This window comes from Prunus dulcis, chromosome 6 (assembly GCF_902201215.1).
Source record: "Prunus dulcis chromosome 6, ALMONDv2, whole genome shotgun sequence".
Classification (NCBI taxonomy): domain Eukaryota; kingdom Viridiplantae; phylum Streptophyta; class Magnoliopsida; order Rosales; family Rosaceae; genus Prunus; species Prunus dulcis.
In genome coordinates this window covers 24,354,468-24,372,810 of record NC_047655.1, presented here as the reverse complement: position 1 = coordinate 24,372,810, position 18,343 = coordinate 24,354,468, and the positions used below count along the sequence as shown (strand labels likewise).

The 18,343-nt window shown below is 37.5% G+C and overlaps 3 protein-coding genes across 4 annotated transcripts; 1 reads left to right on the top strand and 2 right to left on the bottom strand.

Moving 5' to 3' along the window:
- Positions 1-676: 676 nt before the first annotated feature.
- Positions 677-3,862, top strand: LOC117629993. The gene is made up of 2 exons (XM_034362685.1): positions 677-1,774; positions 3,311-3,862. The coding sequence occupies exons 1-2, from the start codon at positions 1,353-1,355 to the stop codon at positions 3,546-3,548; spliced, it is 660 nt and encodes a 219-aa protein (XP_034218576.1). The 5' UTR covers positions 677-1,352; the 3' UTR covers positions 3,549-3,862.
- Positions 3,863-4,364: 502 nt separating this feature from the next.
- Positions 4,365-9,161, bottom strand: LOC117629992 (serine/threonine-protein kinase BSK6-like). 2 transcript variants are annotated; one of them, XM_034362684.1, is made up of 10 exons: positions 9,066-9,161; positions 8,554-8,800; positions 8,214-8,434; positions 7,827-8,096; positions 7,609-7,714; positions 7,080-7,165; positions 6,432-6,620; positions 5,435-5,599; positions 5,142-5,255; positions 4,365-4,764 (listed from the first exon to the last, which is right to left on the bottom strand). In XM_034362684.1, the coding sequence occupies exons 2-10, from the start codon at positions 8,633-8,635 to the stop codon at positions 4,516-4,518; spliced, it is 1,482 nt and encodes a 493-aa protein (XP_034218575.1). In that variant the 5' UTR covers positions 8,636-8,800; positions 9,066-9,161; the 3' UTR covers positions 4,365-4,515. The 2 variants fall into 2 exon arrangements, with proteins under 2 accessions (XP_034218575.1, XP_034218574.1); XM_034362683.1 differs by lacking the exon at positions 9,066-9,161 and having other exon boundaries at positions 8,554-9,046.
- A 2,993-nt stretch (positions 9,162-12,154) lies between these two features.
- On the bottom strand, positions 12,155-16,774 carry LOC117631509 (phosphatidylinositol:ceramide inositolphosphotransferase 1). The gene is made up of 12 exons (XM_034364715.1): positions 16,044-16,774; positions 15,813-15,902; positions 15,078-15,164; positions 14,896-14,964; positions 14,132-14,212; positions 13,574-13,645; positions 13,361-13,421; positions 13,169-13,271; positions 12,888-12,983; positions 12,743-12,789; positions 12,528-12,655; positions 12,155-12,418 (listed from the first exon to the last, which is right to left on the bottom strand). Exons 1-12 carry the CDS (start codon positions 16,074-16,076, stop codon positions 12,338-12,340), a joined length of 948 nt encoding a protein of 315 aa, XP_034220606.1. The 5' UTR covers positions 16,077-16,774; the 3' UTR covers positions 12,155-12,337.
- Positions 16,775-18,343: the final 1,569 nt, after the last annotated feature.

Genomic DNA, 18,343 nt, shown 5'->3' with positions numbered 1-18,343 from the left:
TCGTTAGATGGATCTCATCTTGGCAACCACCAGAATTGGAATGTTGCTCTTTCCATTTTCCTACCCCATTTTCCTTTTTCCCTTAAGTTGTAGTTTTATAATGGTGAAAATCTTCAATCTTTTTCTTTTGTGTTCTTCACGCAAAGGCAGAGATTACATAAGCGACACTGACCCTGAGGTGGTCCACCTCCAGTCAACTTATCATGACTGAGAAATTGCAAAACTCCAAAAAGAGTAAAAAAAGAAAAAGAAGAAACAGCAGAGTGATTATGTGCTGCGAATGTAGAAGAAAATGCTGATGCACCCACAATCAACGGACACCATTTCATCCATCTCATTTTTTGCGTATAATGAACTGAATCAACAGCCAGGATTCATGTACAACAACACAGAGGAGGTAAGACTGCTATGCATAGAGAAACATCCTGCTGCAGCTACTGCTACATGATTAAAGTATGTATGGGTTAACTGAAAGCAGCAAGTTAGTGAAGACAAGCCAAATTGGCTAATTCATATCTTCTCTGACACCATTGCCCCTCGTCTTCTAAAAATCCCAATATTCTTTGCCTCCAATGTTGTCCAATTGTGGCGGCAAAACAGTCTTTTTAGGACCAACCAACAACAAAATATCCCCATCTATCTACTGTATCATATCATTAGTAATTTGACCCAAAAATTTATGAGTTCATATGGAATTTGATTGATATTTCTATGGTATACGTATATCCCTTTAATCTACACCACAATCGTTTTTCATGGACATGTTTGTAACACAAGCTCAATACTAGAACCGTATAGAGAAGAGAATCTCCATAAGACCACATTGAGCATTTTAGCATGGCATGGCATGGCATTGCATTGGCACCAAATATTCCACCAACTTTTTCTTTTTTCCTTTTTTTTATTTTACTTATCATTGCTTTTTCAAATTTGGAGTTGTCTTTTTATCAAAGAAATCTCTTTCTGGGATATAATCAGTGCACCCACTGCACGTTTCTGTATCTGTTCCTCCTTGAAGGGGGTCCTCAGTCCAAGTCTCTAGAGCAAGCATGAGTCTTGGTCTCTGAGACCGTTGTCCTCTCTCTCTCTCTCTCTCTCTCTCTCTCTCTGAGCATTCTTCAAGCTTCGACCTTTCTGGTGTATTAAATTTGTTGGTATCAAATCACTATCTTAAACAATATTAATGGAGTTGAAGTGCACCTAATCCAATACCCATGTCCTTAAATCCTCGTTTTTCCATCAATCAAGTGTTAGAAACCCCAAAGCTTCAAACTCTAATGTCTGAATGCTCTGTTCTTGGCCTTTCAGCAAAGTTTCAGTTTCTGGGTCTTTGAAATTTTAGCCTCTAGAAGATGTCCCACGTTGATTTAGAGCAAGGATCTCACCGCCGTGACTTAAGCGCCGACGGCAGCGTCTGCTTCTCCGACGCAGACGACGGGTCGTGTTACTCTCAGTTCTACTCAACAAATGGCGGGTCATACGACGAGTACAATTTTGCTTTCGTCTCTGATCCTGAGGCTGGGGTGGTCTCAGATTCCAGGAGAGCCTCTTCGGTTTCGGACGGTTCGGTCCAGCTCGAAATTGAGATTGGGCCGCCTGAAATTAAGGTGCATTTGGATAAAGTAGAGAGAGATTGTAGGATTTGTCAGCTGGGTTTGGAGAGCAATAGCCATGAATCTGGGGTTCCTATTGAATTGGGTTGTTCTTGCAAGGATGATTTGGCAGCTGCCCACAAGCACTGCGCTGATACTTGGTTCAAAATTAAGGGTAACAAGTGAGTAAATTTCTCTTCTTCTTTTTTTCATGGTTTCATTTTAAATTTTCAGTCTTTCTGGTAATTGTTAGCTTCCCACTTCTGCTTAGGTTGTTCTTTTTTCATTTTGATACACCCAATACATCATATGCATTTTCTTTTTTATACAAGCAATAGCGGGGAGGAGGGAATCGAACCCAGTAACTCGGATGCATGAGTAAATGCTCTTAACCACTTGAATTACAAACCATTTCCCTGCTTAGGTTGTTCTTAGCATTATGCAGTTCATATATTTTATAATTTGATAACCCTATCTCATCTCATTAGTTCTTAATTGATTTGGATTTATCCAATTCTTAATGCTGAAGGAAGTCTAATTGTAGTTGAATGATATAAAAGGCTTAGATAGGAGATGCAGGCACATAACTTTTGCTTAAATAACTGGGAAAGTAAAGAAATGGACAAAGTAAAGGAAAGGTAAAGCACATTGAATATGTCCAAGTACAAACTAGAATTCCTTGCTGTCTGTCTTTTCTCCAAGTATAGGAATCTCTCTACTGCTCCTTTGTGATTCTCGCTCTTTATGAAAGTGGGGATTTGACCTCTTATTGATATTTCCAATACATTTATCTTGCCAAAAGCTTTCTTGTCTGCCGACGCACTAAATAAACTTATGATTTCCTGTGTGCATATCCACAGCTCCTACTCATCCAACATGCTTAGTGACAAATGACTTTTTATAAACGCATAGTTTTTTGAGTATGATATATAGATGGAGAATTATTGACCCCAAAGTTTTCTGATTCAAAATAATTGAGCATTTGGCAGATTGCCATGTGTCATTACTCATGAGGGTTTATATGGGTGTCACTTACAGATTAACAATGCCACCACCGTAGACGCTGACAGTCAGATTTGTGGTGGCAGTACCACCATCTAACACCAATTGCCATCCACCGTGTTATTATGCTATATCTCATTGATTGCACATGCCCTGGTGATGATCAGCAATTCCTTAAAGCTAGATATTGTTATCCAAATCCCTACCAAATACATGGTGTCAGATATTTCATATGAAATCTTGCAATTGCAATGTTTGAATCTCAAGTGTCTTTATGAAATCTTCTTGTAAATTTTGTAATACCTGGTGCAATATGATGTCATATATGCTGTGCATCTTTTTATACTTCTACCTTTTTAGTCTTAAATTATATCTGTCACAGAAAATTCAAGCCTGTTGAGTATGAGCTTGACTTATGTGGCCTGCTTGCATAAATTATATCCGTATATTTTCTTTCCTCTTGTTTTCCTGATTCCTTATCCTGGAATACTAGCCCACTTGGAGTTGTCTTGTTAAAAGTCTTGCCTTCTGATTCTTGGATTGTAGGTTTCTGGGTTTAATTTGTTTTCTCATCAAGCCATAGAGATTAATCTTGGTTTATTTACTTACCGTGTAGCGTAGGTCGATTAACTTAAATTTTACTTGCTAATGGTGATTAGTCTTTAAAACGAATATCATTTGGTTACTATATTAATTTCAGTCTACATGGTTTCCAGGACCTGTGAGATATGCCAGTCAGTTGCACGCAATGTTGTTGGTCCAAATGACATTGAGTTTACTGAGCAGTTGAGTGAAGCCAATAGTGCATCAACAACAGCTGCAGTCTCAGCACCAGGGCCCTCCACGGATACTCAAAGCTTCTGGCATGGCCATCGGTTCCTCAACTTCCTTCTTGCTTGTATGGTATTTGCTTTTGTCATATCATGGCTCTTTCACTTCAACGTTCCGTCATGAAATCCTCAGCAAAGAGTTGAGGAAAATTGAAAGCAAAAGTAAAAAAAAAAAAAAACAAGTGTAAAAGAAGCTGCAAAATTTGAGTAACACATAGTTCAAGCCCTGCAGCATTCATATATATAGCAATACATCATCTGTTGCCTCTAAGAGTGTTTGTTGTATGTATCAATATCTCCCCCTTCCTTGTGCATAAGTCACAGCGTTATCAGGCCTTTATAAGGGTTTATAAAAAATATTTCTTCTCCTTTTTATTTTTAACCAGTGTATTTGGTGTTCTCTGAACGGTAGGGGAATTGCTGAATTGAATTGTATAATTGCATTGCTGCATTCTTCTTCTTTCAAGCAAAACACAGCCCCAGCGCCGCCTGTGACATTTTTTTTTTAACTTTATCCAATCACATCATACGTCAACTATTACCTTTTTCTCCCTTCTTTGTTTGGTGAAAACCTTTTTTCCCCTTCAATAATACAATGTTTTGACAAGTCTGAAGCAAACAAAACATATCATATCAAATTATATTGAAATTTATTTGAGGCCCTCAGCATTATTCTTATTTCCATTTTAATTTGTATGCTTAGGTCAAGTTTTGTGTTTCCCCCCAAAAACATATCCTTAGGAGCTGTACTTCTGATATGATCAGGTAGCATCCCACATGATGAGCCTTAGCTCAAGTGGGATGCCTAGGTGAAGTGAGAGTAAAGATCCTAACTTCAAATCTCCATGCATGGAGAAAAGAAAAGAAATATACTCATGCATCAATCACCGCATGCTAACATAAGGGGCTCAAAAGACATTATCAAAACCAACAAAAATAATTTTCCAAGAATCCTGAAATTGAAGCAAGCAAAGCTTAAAATATGCAAATCATAATAAAGAATAGATACAAAGACTAAATATGACTACTAATAAAAACGTCACCGGATGTTAAAAGGAAAATAAAAATAAATATTTATTAGTCTATACATATCAAGTTTTGTTCTTTTTGGCTTCCAAATTTGTGCCATCTTTGAGTGTTTCTTGTGCATCATTATCCATGCCAAGGCTGAAGAGGCAAGCTGCTTGAAGATATAAGGCAGTAGGCCACTCAGGAGAAACCACCTGGGCTTGCATAGCATCCCCCAGAGCTTCTTGTGCCATGTCCATGTCACTCATCAGGTAAGATAGGCAACGCCGAGCATACACTGTGGGTGATACCATTGTCCCGCCATCGATGAACTACAAAAGACACCAGAAAGTGTAGAAACAAAATCAGCTTGGACTTGACAAATTCTAAATTCCCAATAAACACCTCAATGCTAGTCTCCTGATCTTTCTCAATAGCATTATATAATATGCAAACTGTCTAATGACTTGTATCAAATTATCAAAACAGTGTATAGCAAACAGATAAAAAATCAACTAAATCTGAAACAGGTATCAGATTTCTGACCCTTACTAAACTGTTTTATATTACATGTGCACTGAAAAAGAAAAGAAAATATCCAGATACTGTGCCACTTTTTGAAGGTTGCAATGTGTTGAGTTCGGTAACTGGTTAGAAGAAAGCATAATTCTATATACCAGTTTAAAATTATTCCCAAACAGAGACTCACTTGTGTATAGGAATCAATTGCAGTGGCAAACTCTTTAGCTCGAAAAGCGGAATCTCCACTCTTCTTAGAATTCAAGGTCTCCTGCATTTGATTAGTCCACAGCTGGAAAGAAAGCTGCAGTGCCCAAATATCTCAAGCAGAATTAGCACTAAAGTGATTACCAAAACAATAAAAGAAAGAAAATATATGGGCAAGAATCATATTAAAAAGCACTTGTTACTGTTCATAAATGCAAAATCCTTAATTATATGTCAAAGTTAAAAGAATAAAGTACAGGACAGGCAGTAGCAGACCTCATTAGCAATCCCCTCATCATCCTTGTATCCATTCTTCTCCAATATTTCATGTATGGCAGTGAGATCCATTCTCGAACAAGCTTCTCCGAAAGGTGTTAATGCCAATGGCTGCATCGAGGATGCAGTTTCATGTGGGATACCCATCAAAATATGTGATGCAACCTGCTCGAAAGCTATGGAATGAGAAATTATACTCTTTCCAATCGAACTTTTAGCTATTAAAGGGCAGACTAGCATGGACAACCATTGCGATGTCCATAATTGATGCGGGGAAAACTAAATTTCATTTTCAGCTGAAATTCGTTTCCCACCCCACTTGTTTTTAAGTTGCAAAAGAAATGAGGTTAGTATCAAGAAAAGGTTATGATGCTTTGAGAACAGACAAACTCAAAAAGGTAAGCAATTGTAAGAATAACATAAAAGAAAGAATAGAACTCTGTACGTTGAAGTTGGTAATATTATATGTTGAGTTCGTGCTCTATATCTAAGCTGTATACGTACATGTTAGCTTAAGATGGTTTCTTGTATATCACCTTGAATCTGAGACATTGTTAATGTATTTCTCACATTTCACATATACAATTAATCTAGACAGAGGTAGGATCCAAATCTTACTCTACTTCATCCCTGGTATATTGATGGTATATGAATCAAATGGGGATACTGTCAAACTGATTTGACCAATACAGATTCTGATCAAAGAGAAAAGGAACAGAGATGGTGTGTAGAGGCGGATGAGCACTTGTACTCGCTATTGAAATTAATTCATGCCACTAACTGGTGACTCTAGTATCACGTTAAAATAACAACACAAAAGACAGAAAAAGGAAATTATGTATGTTGTGAGAGAGTAATAATGTACAAGGGAAAGCCTATTTATATGCCTAAGGGGTGTAGTACGATACAAGAAAAAGTAAGAATCTAGACCTAACATTTGTCTAGGATCATGTGAAATATGTGAGATATACATTAAAAATAAGGATGCCAGCCCTACCTCTGTTTCTTTCTGAAGTGACATGAGAGCAGTGACGATGGACTTTGCATTTGGCCTCTCACGAGCTTCATATTGCAGACAGCGTGAAGCTAAGCGTACTAACTCAGTTCCATCATCATTTGAGAAATTACCCTCCAGAGCAGAATCCATCAGCATCAGGAAATTCTTGCCACGAATTAGATCTAGTGCCTTCAAACAAGACATGCAAACATGGTAACCCCTAATTTGATACTCAAACCAATATTTGGAGTCATAAAAGACAAGTGCATGGTAATTTTCTATCATGTTTTACACCTACCACTTCTGCAATCACTAAGGATCAATTTTTGAAGTAAAAAAGTTTAGCAATAGGAGCATGAAACTGCTTACTAGTATTATTAACCAAACACCAGGCTACTAACTCTTAGAGACCAAATGAAAGAAATAAAAACACAGTTTGGAGGAATTTACGAGCGACTACTTAAATAAACGAATATGTTGTTGTTTAGTTGGGATCAGATGTTTAGACATCTTTATTGTCTTTTGGAAAAGATGCCTTTTTAAGGGGAAGTTCAGTGACCACTGACTTGCTATTAAGTATCTAAAGAACTCATATATTAACCTTCATTCTAGTGGATTATTGTAAAGAGAAATAGGTATAGAACTCACATGGCTGGGGGGAATATGTTTGCCACTTAGAAGATCCAGCAATAAGGTTCCAAAGCTGTAAACAACACTTTCTTGCGTCACCCTACCTGCCAACCAAAGACGCACGTATATTCACTATCATATTGCAACCGATGGAATTCACAATTTAGAGGAAACGGGAAGGAAAGATCAACTAGGTAATGCTGGTTTCCATGCATGTCAATGGCACCAACTATATACAAACTGTAATCCATGTTCCATTGAATTTTACTGAGAGAAAGAGACTGATGAGATGAAAGCCAAACGAATAAAGGTGGCACAAAAAGCTTGTATTTTAACTTTCATCATCGTCAATATTCAAATCCCCAATTCAGTGAAGGCGATTCCCCGATGTTAGAAAAGCAAATGGGTCTTCAAATGTGGTGTGTGTGACTACATTAAATTCTAAAGCAGAATTTTGCTAGTATGTAAAGGCACACAATTTATAGTTTTCAACATCTTCTTAGCCTGATTTTCTAAAGTACAATGGTATTCAATTAGGTGGCCATACCTGTCCTGAGGTACTCAGGAGGAGTGAAAGCCAGGTTAGTGCTGTAACTCTTGCCATCCCTGCTGTTCTTCATGAGGCCAAAGCATGACAGCCTGGGATTACCGTCCTGTGGGTGCCAAGTTAAAAACCCAGATGGTAAATAATACATTAAAGAAAAAAAAAACATCTTCATTCAATAAAATGAAGAGATTTCAAAAAGCAGGCCTTGTTAATTTTACCTGATCAAACAAGACCCGGTAGGCATTGAGATCATGATACAGAGCACGACCTTTGCCACTGCAATAGTCTAGAGCTTGAGCCAAATACAGAGCCACCCTCAACCTCATAGCCCATCTCATGGGCTGGCTCTCCCAGTGAAACAGATGCTTAGCCAGAGTCTCATGAGCCATGAACTCCGCTACAAGCAGCCTCTCATCTCCTTCGCAGCAGCATCCAATCAGATTCGCCAATCTCTCGCTCCTCAGCGTCCCCACCGATCTCGCTTCCTCCTATCAAAACCATCATTGATTCACTTCAACTTCAAAAGCTTCCATTTTTATAAAAATATTTTACAACCCAGAAAGAAAAATCACAAATTTATAGTAATGGTAAGTTTAACGACGGACCAGGAACTGGCGAGAGTCGGGCCAGGCCAGCTTGTTGAATCGCTTGACGGCGACCAAACGGCCATTATCGAGCTTTCCCTTGTAGACAACATTTGGAGCTTTTTCGCCGTGCTCCGAGACTATGTTGTCGGAGGAGAAGCCACACGTGGCGGTTTTCAGTTGGTCCAGGCTGAATTCAGTGAAACTCGGCCATAAGTTTTTGTCACTTTTGCCCCCATTCTCTGCAACAAAACAACGACGGCATCACTCAGAGCTCAAAATAAACAAAACAAACAAACCAACAAAAAAAGAAAACAGCGAAAACAGAAAGTTTTGAACTTGTGATGAGAAGAATGGTTACCGAGTTCGGAGGATTCGAGGACGGAGGGTTTAAGGTGGGAGGTGAACCAGCAGAGGGAGAATCTGGAGCAGCGGCCTCCCATTGAAGGAGAGAAAGAGAGGGATCGAGCGGTGGAGAGGGAGTGGGAAAGTCAAATGATCAGTCGGTGGACATCAATCAGACACAGATGCTTCAGTTTAATTTGCAGAGAGTGAAGTTTTGTGGATCCAAAGTTGATTCATTTCAGACTTTCAGCTCTCTCTGCTCTCTGTGTAATAGCCAAGCTACCAGTAAGTTCAAATCAACTTCAGTGTAACAAAGTAAAATATAAAACTGAAATTATATTCTGAATTTGTGCTTTAGATTAATAAGGGAGTATTATTATTTGTTTATTATTGTTTTGATTTGAAGGCCATTGCCATTATAATCACAGTGTGTGTGTGTGTGTGAATGTGTGCTTTCACGTTTGGTGTGTGAGTGTCAGAGGCAGAGGGGGTGTGTGTGTTGCAAAATGCAAAAAAAATGCAACCCACCAAGAAAGAAAAAAATTGCAGAATGAAAAGGAAACGGCCTTTTTCTGTCTACTTTCTTGATGGTCTGCAAAGTCATCATTTTCTCTCTCCTTTTTCTTCAAGAGTGGATTAGTGGTCAAATCAAATGGCCGTTTTGTTCTTGAGTTAGGTCAACAAAGTCAAACAAAACAAATTGGATGAATTGAAGTGTTAAATTCTTGGTTTTTTTTTTTATATTAATCACTCGTCATTAACATCGATCTTAGGATTTAATTGTGTTTTTCTGTTTAGTCCCCATCAGCTTATGCTAGTTTCACAAATTTGACAGAAAGGGGTCCCAGGGGAAAAAAACAAAACAGGCTTCATTATTCTAATACAAGAATGTTGACAACAATTGATGGCAGTTGGTGGTGACAACATTTGGACTAATTGATTGGTCTCTCTGTGTTTTTATGCCTAAAACTGGCCTCTTACTGAGTGGACAGGCATGGCAGTACTTAGCAGCTGCCAAAGGGCCATTAAAGCCTGATCATTTCGAGCACTAAAACTATATGCATATAGATTTCTGTTTTGGTTTTTTTGGGTGTCAATAGTGACTTCTGTTCTGTATCAGAGGTTCAGGGTAATTAAGTAGCTTTAATGAATGTTGAAGTCTATTTAATCGTATTAGTTTTGAAAGGTGACAAGGGAATTCAGATGTGGGAAATGGAAGACGAGCAGAAAGTAGTTATTTACCCTACAACATAGTTTTTTTTTTTGGTCTGAACCCTACAACACAGGTAATCGTTTTATTTCAAGTCATCAACATTCGTGCAAAATATTATCTAAATCGGAAGTTGTTTGGTTACTTAAAATGTGTTTGAAAAAAACAGGGAAAATGTGGATAACTCAATGACTAAACAATTTATTATTTAGCTGATCTTTTTACATGAGTAATTCTTAAAAGACAACCTAAAACCTGAACGATTACTAGAGAAGGCCTCTATATATAATATATACAGTTTGATGTTGATTGCTGTTATAGAAAAGTTATGCATAATGATGAATTATTAATGAAGTTGTTAATGAAAATACTAATAACCTATGATCATGCCATTGCCCACCATACACTGAAGCCATGTGTTTGCAATCCCAACTTGTTCTTGCACGAAACTTCAACATCAACACAGATCAAATACTGTACAAGACAAAAACAAAAGCAAAAAAAACAAAGTGTGTGGCTTGACAAGGTTCCTCTGTTTTGAAGGAGTGACAGTTCCAACTTATAGAGAGAGAATCATTTCCTACTTTTTACCCTTGTTTCACATAATTTAGCAAATACAAGTCCAATCCCGGGTAAAAATTAACCACGAATATCATGCATATATGCTAGTAGAAGAAGAAAAAAGAAAAGAAAAGAGAAAACAGAGCATGCTTGATCAGACAGTGTGACAAGTGTTGCTATAAGTAGACAGAGTGTAACATGCACCCATATGGGGGTCTTGAGGACCCTCTTTTACATGAAAAAGAAAGAACATATCAAAGGAGAAAAGTGGTTGGTTTTTTAGAGAGTTTAGTTTAGACATGCCTCAATCATGACATTGACAAGGCTCATATGATAAAATAGATCACACAAATAGACTTGGCAAAAAAATTGCTCTCTTTATTGACCAGCTTTTGCAGCTGAAATTGCGCCAGCGTGCTTTCTGGTGATGGAGGAGAGTGGGGCAATATGCTGCTCATCTTTATCCTGCCTCTCATCTCATCTCATATATAACTCATAAGATGGCCCAGCTATACATATGGGGCCTCTCTCTATGCTGTCAAGTATCAACAGAAAGCTCACATGGGCAAGCAAAATTTGCTGTGATAATACAGATACAGCATACACCCCATCCCAAGGGCATATATTTGAAACTAAAATATAACCAACAACAGAATATAATAATTAAAGGACAAAGATAAAGATCTGGTTTTGCAATGATGCATTGGTGTCAAACCTTGATTTAGATGGGTTAAATTCAAATCACCCCTCTATATGTTTTGGGTCTGTATATCACGAAATAGAGTCGCTTTGTACTCGTCCGACACTAACACAAACACATAAAACTCACACAAAAATGGGTTTAGTAGGTTTTTTGTTTTTTGTTTTTATGTGAGTATCCGGTGCAATGCATCGGATGCATGCCATAATATGACTCTGGTATGCCCAAAAGCTGGTTTTTTGTTTGACACCATAATGGAAGAAAATTGTTTAGCAATCAAGATATTAGTTTTTACTCATGAAGCATTGTAGTGTAAGTACACAAGCATGCCAACTTTATACCATAACCTTTTTTTCCCCCATTTTCAACAAAAGGCATTGGCAATCTAAGACGATACCAGCATAAGCTAATCTCCTTCAGCATTTGTGTAGTGATCACAAAGCAAAGACAGCACGGCTGCAATCAAGTTTTGAAATACAATTTCAGAAATTAAAATTGGTTCCCTTCTGAAAACCCAATTTCTTGGACTGCATTAATATTACATATGTGATAAAAGAAACCCCTCTGGAAAGAAACTCCTCTGGAAAGAAACTCTACTTTTTCACGTGTCATTATGTTATTGGTCGGAGATAGCAAAATAATGTTATCCCCGTCACAAGTAAGTTCTCTCCCTCCACACCCACCCCACCCCACCCCAAAAAAAACCAAAAAAAACCAAGTTTTGTAATGTGATTGTGATAGAAAGAAGACAGGGAGGCACGTTATCCCTCCACGTGACAAGAGAAGAGGGCATGTGAGGTGAGGTTTCAATTTTGTAGGAGAGGTCTTTCCGGATGAGAAATCTTGTGCTGTTCCATACATACAAGGAAACTGCAGTCTACAAGACAATGTGGGGCAATAGCTGTATATAGAAAATAGACAGGAAGGAAGCACTAACTTGGACCAACAGCACAAATCATGTGCTCCCTTCCCTCTCTCATCAAGCTATGACTTGCTAGATCTACTGATTTTAAAGGGAACTCTTGCATGGTAAAAACAGATTTCCGTGTAACTTCTAAGTCCCATGGTGCATGTGCTGATGCTGGGTATTAGATGATGATCATATGAAGTCCTTATAACTTGTAAGTAGAACAACGCAAGCAGGACTGCAAAATGTGAAAACTATGTAACCCAAATTCCATTTCCGTTTGAATACAAATCATGTCATATATGTCTCCAGCACAGAACCCATCCACACATGTTACAGAACCTTTCATTTCAACTCAGGGTCCTAATAGACAATAAGCCATTCAACAAAAGTCCGCTTGTTGCAGCACCGTCCCTTCTGTTCTATGCACCGTTCATTGTAGCATCAACATGTACTGTGTTTACCTCATCCAGAGTCTTGCCGTTAACTTGAGTTCTTTGCCTCTGCATAAATAACAGCAAAAACTGTAAATTCTAGTCCATATCACAAAATGCTCTGCTGATTTCTATAGAACTGCTAAATTCAAATTGTAGAAGTGCAGATTTGCTATACCCTATCAGCAGGGTCTCCGGAGATTCCGTTCAAGAGCTTGTGATTCTCTTCTTTGGTCTTACTATCTTTGTCCTTTGTACTTAGGGGTAACAAGAGAGATGCAGCTCCATTTGTCCGGTCAGGTAATTCTGCAATAACTATGTTAGTACCGCTGCTCATTGGTACCAAACCAAAAATATGGAGAAATTAGAAAAAACAAATGGAAACAACCTAACCTGCCAATTTCTTGTCAATAAAGAATACAACCAAATTAACAGTATACCTGCAGGAAATCATATTATTCAACCAAATAAATAACTTAGAAACTTTCATCTGCTTAAAAACAAATGTAAACATGAAAGCATGCAAAAATCTTCATACCATGCTACAACAACGTCAACCGTGTAATGCTTGCGCGATGCCACAATCAATAAACTCTGGATCACAACGAGTAACCAAGCTAACTGCTTTATAAATCTGCAGTGACAACTCTAAATCATTCAAGACTATGTACATCTAGAAAAATGACATTGGTAGAGAGATTAAATACAAATTTAATTATGCAGAACCCAGAAGCCAATTTATCTTAGAGGTAAGCCAAACACAATGCACTTAAAATTCATGTCAGTCACAAGTTGTTAAACTCAGAAGCTAAGGTTTACCTTTGTGTACCGTATTTCTGATAAGTGCGCACAAAGACAAGACTAAATATCATGTGCGATGAGAAAATCAAATCACCACAACCATAAAGTACACCCCTCGGAACTGCATATTTTTAGCAAATCAAAATCAGCACAAAGCCGTAATACTAGAAGCAATATGCCAAATTATCTGAGTAAAACAAGATATCTTACAATTGATCAAGAGGACTTCGAATACGCTATCCGGAGGAGGCAGCCTGGCAAGTTTAGAACCCTGCACAATTAAAATAGAGCTTCTTAGCTTTCTACAACATACAGAGAGTTTTGCACAGCACCAATAAAGAAAATTTCAAAAGTAAATAAAAATTAAACTCCACCACATCATAGGGAACACAACAACATCAAGAAATTAAACAATCAGCCTACCTCACGACAATGGTAATTTGGACCAGGAAGCTGGGTGGAATAGAATGTGATAATCCGGAGAAATTGAGATGCCTGCAATAAACAGTAGAAACTGTCAGAAAAAAAAGTAGGGGTTTGTTTGTCACCATCGGTTCACAGAAAAAGTTAAATGGCGAAGTCTTGTTTTCTCTGTTGCATACAAAAGTTTCAATTCACGACTTATCTTTCTCAGGCAGCACGTCGAAAAGAAGAAACTCAAGACATGACTTAAAAGCGGAAAAAAACAAGAAAAGAAATCTAATAGAATTCCAAATATCAAATGAACCATTAGAACTAAATTAACTCTCATGAGTTTGTCAAATCAGGTACAAGTAAAAGAAAAGTAAATAACAAAATAATAAAACAAAATGAACCAATATTTCCAAGTTTATCACAGAACCAACTTCTCAAATTCTGTTACTGGAGGTAACTTTCCATTTCATCCTTCTCATACATCACACCGGCATGAATCCAGATTTCAAATCAGTTAAAGTAAAAAATCAAAAATCAAAAACCAAAAAGGAAATTATCACTACTTACCACTAAGAATGCTAGAACCCTGCACCATAGTAGAACTGTGTATATCTTTTTGCTCTTGAAAATGAAAGGATGAAAAGTCCACTGCAACAGAACATGCACCACATTAAGGGAAATACAAATAATGTAAACTTTTCTGCAAAGCAGAAATGCACAACTGGAACTTATCAGAGAATAAACAGAATACAAGTGGGCAAATAAGTTGAAACCATACGCTAATCAATCAAAGAACAAGACAGGCTAGAAAGTTCAAAAGGAATAACCATAAAATGAAAACCAACATGGACAGCAGATAACATGTTAAGTTCAAGTGATTTACTTTAAAAGATAGTATTGAATAAAACACCCTCAAACTTTTGAAACTTCAAAGGAAATAAAAAGCTATTAAATAAGAAACTATAAAAAGCGGAAAAAAAAAAAAAACTGTTTCACAACATTTTCAGTTATTCATATGATCTGCAGCTGAAATCAGTCAGTTAAACAAATTGACAGAATTAACCATGAATGTAAGTCGCAAAGCACATCAGTTTTAGTGTCATAGAAGAGATGCTGACAGAAGCCTATTCCAATAAGGAGGGCAAAAACTATGAACTGCTTTGATGAATCAATAGCAAATTCAAGACACACGAACATGCGGATTTCAGTCACCAATGCCAATATATACACAACTACAATCCCCATGAAATTAAATTGAACAGAACGAGACACATGTAACTATGTTATAGAGATGAAAGAAATATAACAAAGACAACACGGAAGAACCTTACCAACACAAAGGATAAAAAGATGAAGCTGAACAGGGTCTCACTGATATAAGCTCTGTCTTGCCCGAGTTCCTACAAAGACACCCAAACTCATTATAGCAAACACACAGGATTGAATATAGGAAAGCACTTCCCATGATCAATTTCACACTACACAGATGAAACAAAAATTGATTGCTACGAACCGGAAGAAGAAAGAAGCCAGCATCCTGTAGTGTTGGCCCTGGGCGATGTATATAATGAACTCCTCGAGCAGCTAGACCATGTATGTACTGCAAATGAGATGAACTTGAAATATAAAGCTCACATAAATTAACAACATGGGGAAAAAATGAAAATTACAAAGAGCAAAACAAAACAACGTTGTTCAAAATATCTGCTTACAAAGAACTTTTTCTAGTCTGATGGACTTAAATTGATAAAAACCCATTAACATATTCATCAAATAGGTGAAGAAAGCCTGAATCAGTTTCAAAATCCAAAAACCTCACTAGCACCAACGATGTATCAATGCATCCCAAGTTGCACACTTGAATTAGGAGATGAAATAAAATTGGCGATAGTAGCATTTGTTTAGTAGAAAACTGCTGTTTAACCGTCACACGCTTCTAAACTGATGGTAACTTCCTCTGAAGCTTAAAAGCATACATCTTCTCTCAAAGTTCGCACAATGTCGAACCATGATCTTAACCTTATACCAGAACCAACTTTCAACTTTCTTTTTTCTTGCCTTCAAAATGAGAAGGCCTATAGTAAACTACTTTTTCAATCAGAAAAAGCTGGTTGACCCATTGTTCATCACTGTAAGCAAAGCTCACTTGGAAGCTCCAAAAGTTTGAAAACCAAAAGAGTAATTGAACGTGAAGAGCTTTGGAAATTAAGAGTGAGAAAAGAAGAAGAAGACGAAGAATAAGAAGCACCTGACAAACAAGACCGGCAAGAAGATACTTCCAATTCGCGGCAAGGAGGTTGATCTCGGTGATGACCTCAGCGCAAATTCTCTTCCAGAGCTTCTCAAATCAGAAATACAAAACAAAAACGAAAAAGGAGCACATCAGTCATAACTCATAAGCAACAAAAAGGCAATTTTTTTGCGTTTCTGAATTTAAAAAGAGAAAAAAGGTATTAATGCAAAGTGAAAAAGAGCAAACCTTTGATGACTCGCGACCAATGTAAAGCGTCATCTTCTAGTTGTTGTTGTTGTTATTGGTGTAACCACAACTTCCATATTACTTCACAAGGTCAACAACATGATTGCTGGGTACCCTTCAAAATCGAATCAAATGTGAGGAAGAAGAAGGAGAGGAACAAAACACGGTCGTTTAGAGCGGTTCGTGAAGGGGATCAGAGCCGCGAATTGACACCACTGAGACCCCAGGAGATCTGATTGTTGAGGCGATTGAAGGGCTCTTCTGCGGCTCTGAGTTTGAGTGGAGGCGTGGAGGGCACCACCAAAGCCAAAGGCCTTTTTTACAAGCGGAGAGAGACCAATAACGCGTACAATTTGATAAATCGGGAAACGGAAGAAAAAGAAAAGCAAAAGGCTTTTTTATTCTCTCTCTTCTCTCTCTCTCTGTTTGGCTTCTTCGTCTGTCTGTGTGTGTCTGGTAGTGCTGGGCCAGCCACGCGAGTTGAACACGGGGGCGACAGTTGAGACAGAGAAAGAGATACACGATTCAATTCAATTCAATTCAAAAACCACACTAAAATGTTTAAAACTCACTCTCTCTCTCTCCCTCTATCTTTCTCTCTCTAGAAACTCTCACACAGCAGATTGAGACAGAGAAAGGGAGAACGAAAGAAAGAAAAGCCCCCCCTTTTTATTTATTTTTCTACAAATCGCCGACCCCTCTCTCTCTCTCCTCCCTTTCTCTTTATTCCCTCTCTCGCTCTTGTTATTATTATTACTCTCTGCGAAACTGATGACTGAACCTTGCTAACTATTCTCAACAGTAAAATCTTTTTTATTTGTTTATTTAAAAAAAATTATATAAACTAAATTTGAGAAAACGAGGTAAAAGCAGATATTCTCGTTCTCGAAATTATAACTGTATATTTGTTTTAATAATAGGAAAATAAAATAAAATAAAAGAGGGCGGCAATTTTGTATTACAGTTTTACTATGGGGAAGAGTGTGCGGGCCGCGGAGGAAGGCGGCACATCGTCCGGCCTTAGCCTGCATTAATTTTTATATAATTATCGTAAATTCAGATTTAGGAAATTATTATTTTTGTTAATTATTTAATTAATCGTTTTATGAGGTCAAAGTTGCGGGTTCGATTACGATAATGCCCTCGAGCTCTGGTCCCCCGCGTTTGGGCTCCGTAAACGAGGATAACAGACTCCCTCGTCCGCTCCTTAAATTTCAAACTTCCATTTTTATTCATTTTATTATTCAAAATCAATAACAATTTTATGTAAAAAATTCAAAGTTTGAAAATATGAAAAATGAAATAAAGTGTGCACGCATCTTGTAATAGGTGTGAATGAAGAATATAATTTTAATAAATATATACGCGTTATAATATAGGTGAATTAATTACACTAAATATCAGGTGTTCGAATGCCACTCGATAAATTTCCTAAACGAGTGGTAATAATGAGAGTAGCAAGAGCACGTGGAAGCCACGTGGGATCGCCCTGGCAAGGCCAAATAGGGGGGGGGGGGGGGTTGATTGGTGGCGGGGGTTAATTTTGAGGTGAACATAGCATTGCTACAACTACGTTGTATAGTCTATAGAGCACAGAGTTGTCTGTCTGACTCGGCATTTTTGTCACCCATTAATTCTTCCAACGACTTCTTTTAACCTTTTTTGTGTAAATTACGTACACCTATACAGGGAAAGGTAGATTCCCCACTGAGCTTTGTGATTTCGAGGATATTATAATAAGCTTTTTTACATTAATTTTGTTTCTTGCTTGTGGCAGGGGAAGGAGAAAAGAAGCTGATGACGTAAATTAGGAAAGTAAATGAACAGTAAATAAATGGGAACATATCGCTACTTTGAAAAATTAATGAATATTCACACATACATGAACTGGTTATACTACACCATAGTATAATGTACAATGAGTACGTAAAAAAAAGTGTTGCATTCAAAATGAAAGAAGCATCAAAGAATAGTCAAGACGATCCATTCATAACCCAAAAGTGAATCTTATTTTTAAAAAAAGATGTGCTGCTAGATGAATACTATTACGGGGTACAAACAAAAAAGATGAAAAGAAGTAACACTTAATTGAACACGAAACAATTTTAAGTAGATTCTAGCAATGTGAAATATATCATTAATAATGTGGCCAATCAACATGGTATAAATAATTTAATTCAAATCTTAAAGTTAAACCTACCCAAAAGGCCAATTCTAACACAGCGAATCAATTCAAACTGATTTGGGTGGCTAGAAATGGTTTACTTGCAAATCTCAGTTCATCCACCGCAATGACTTCA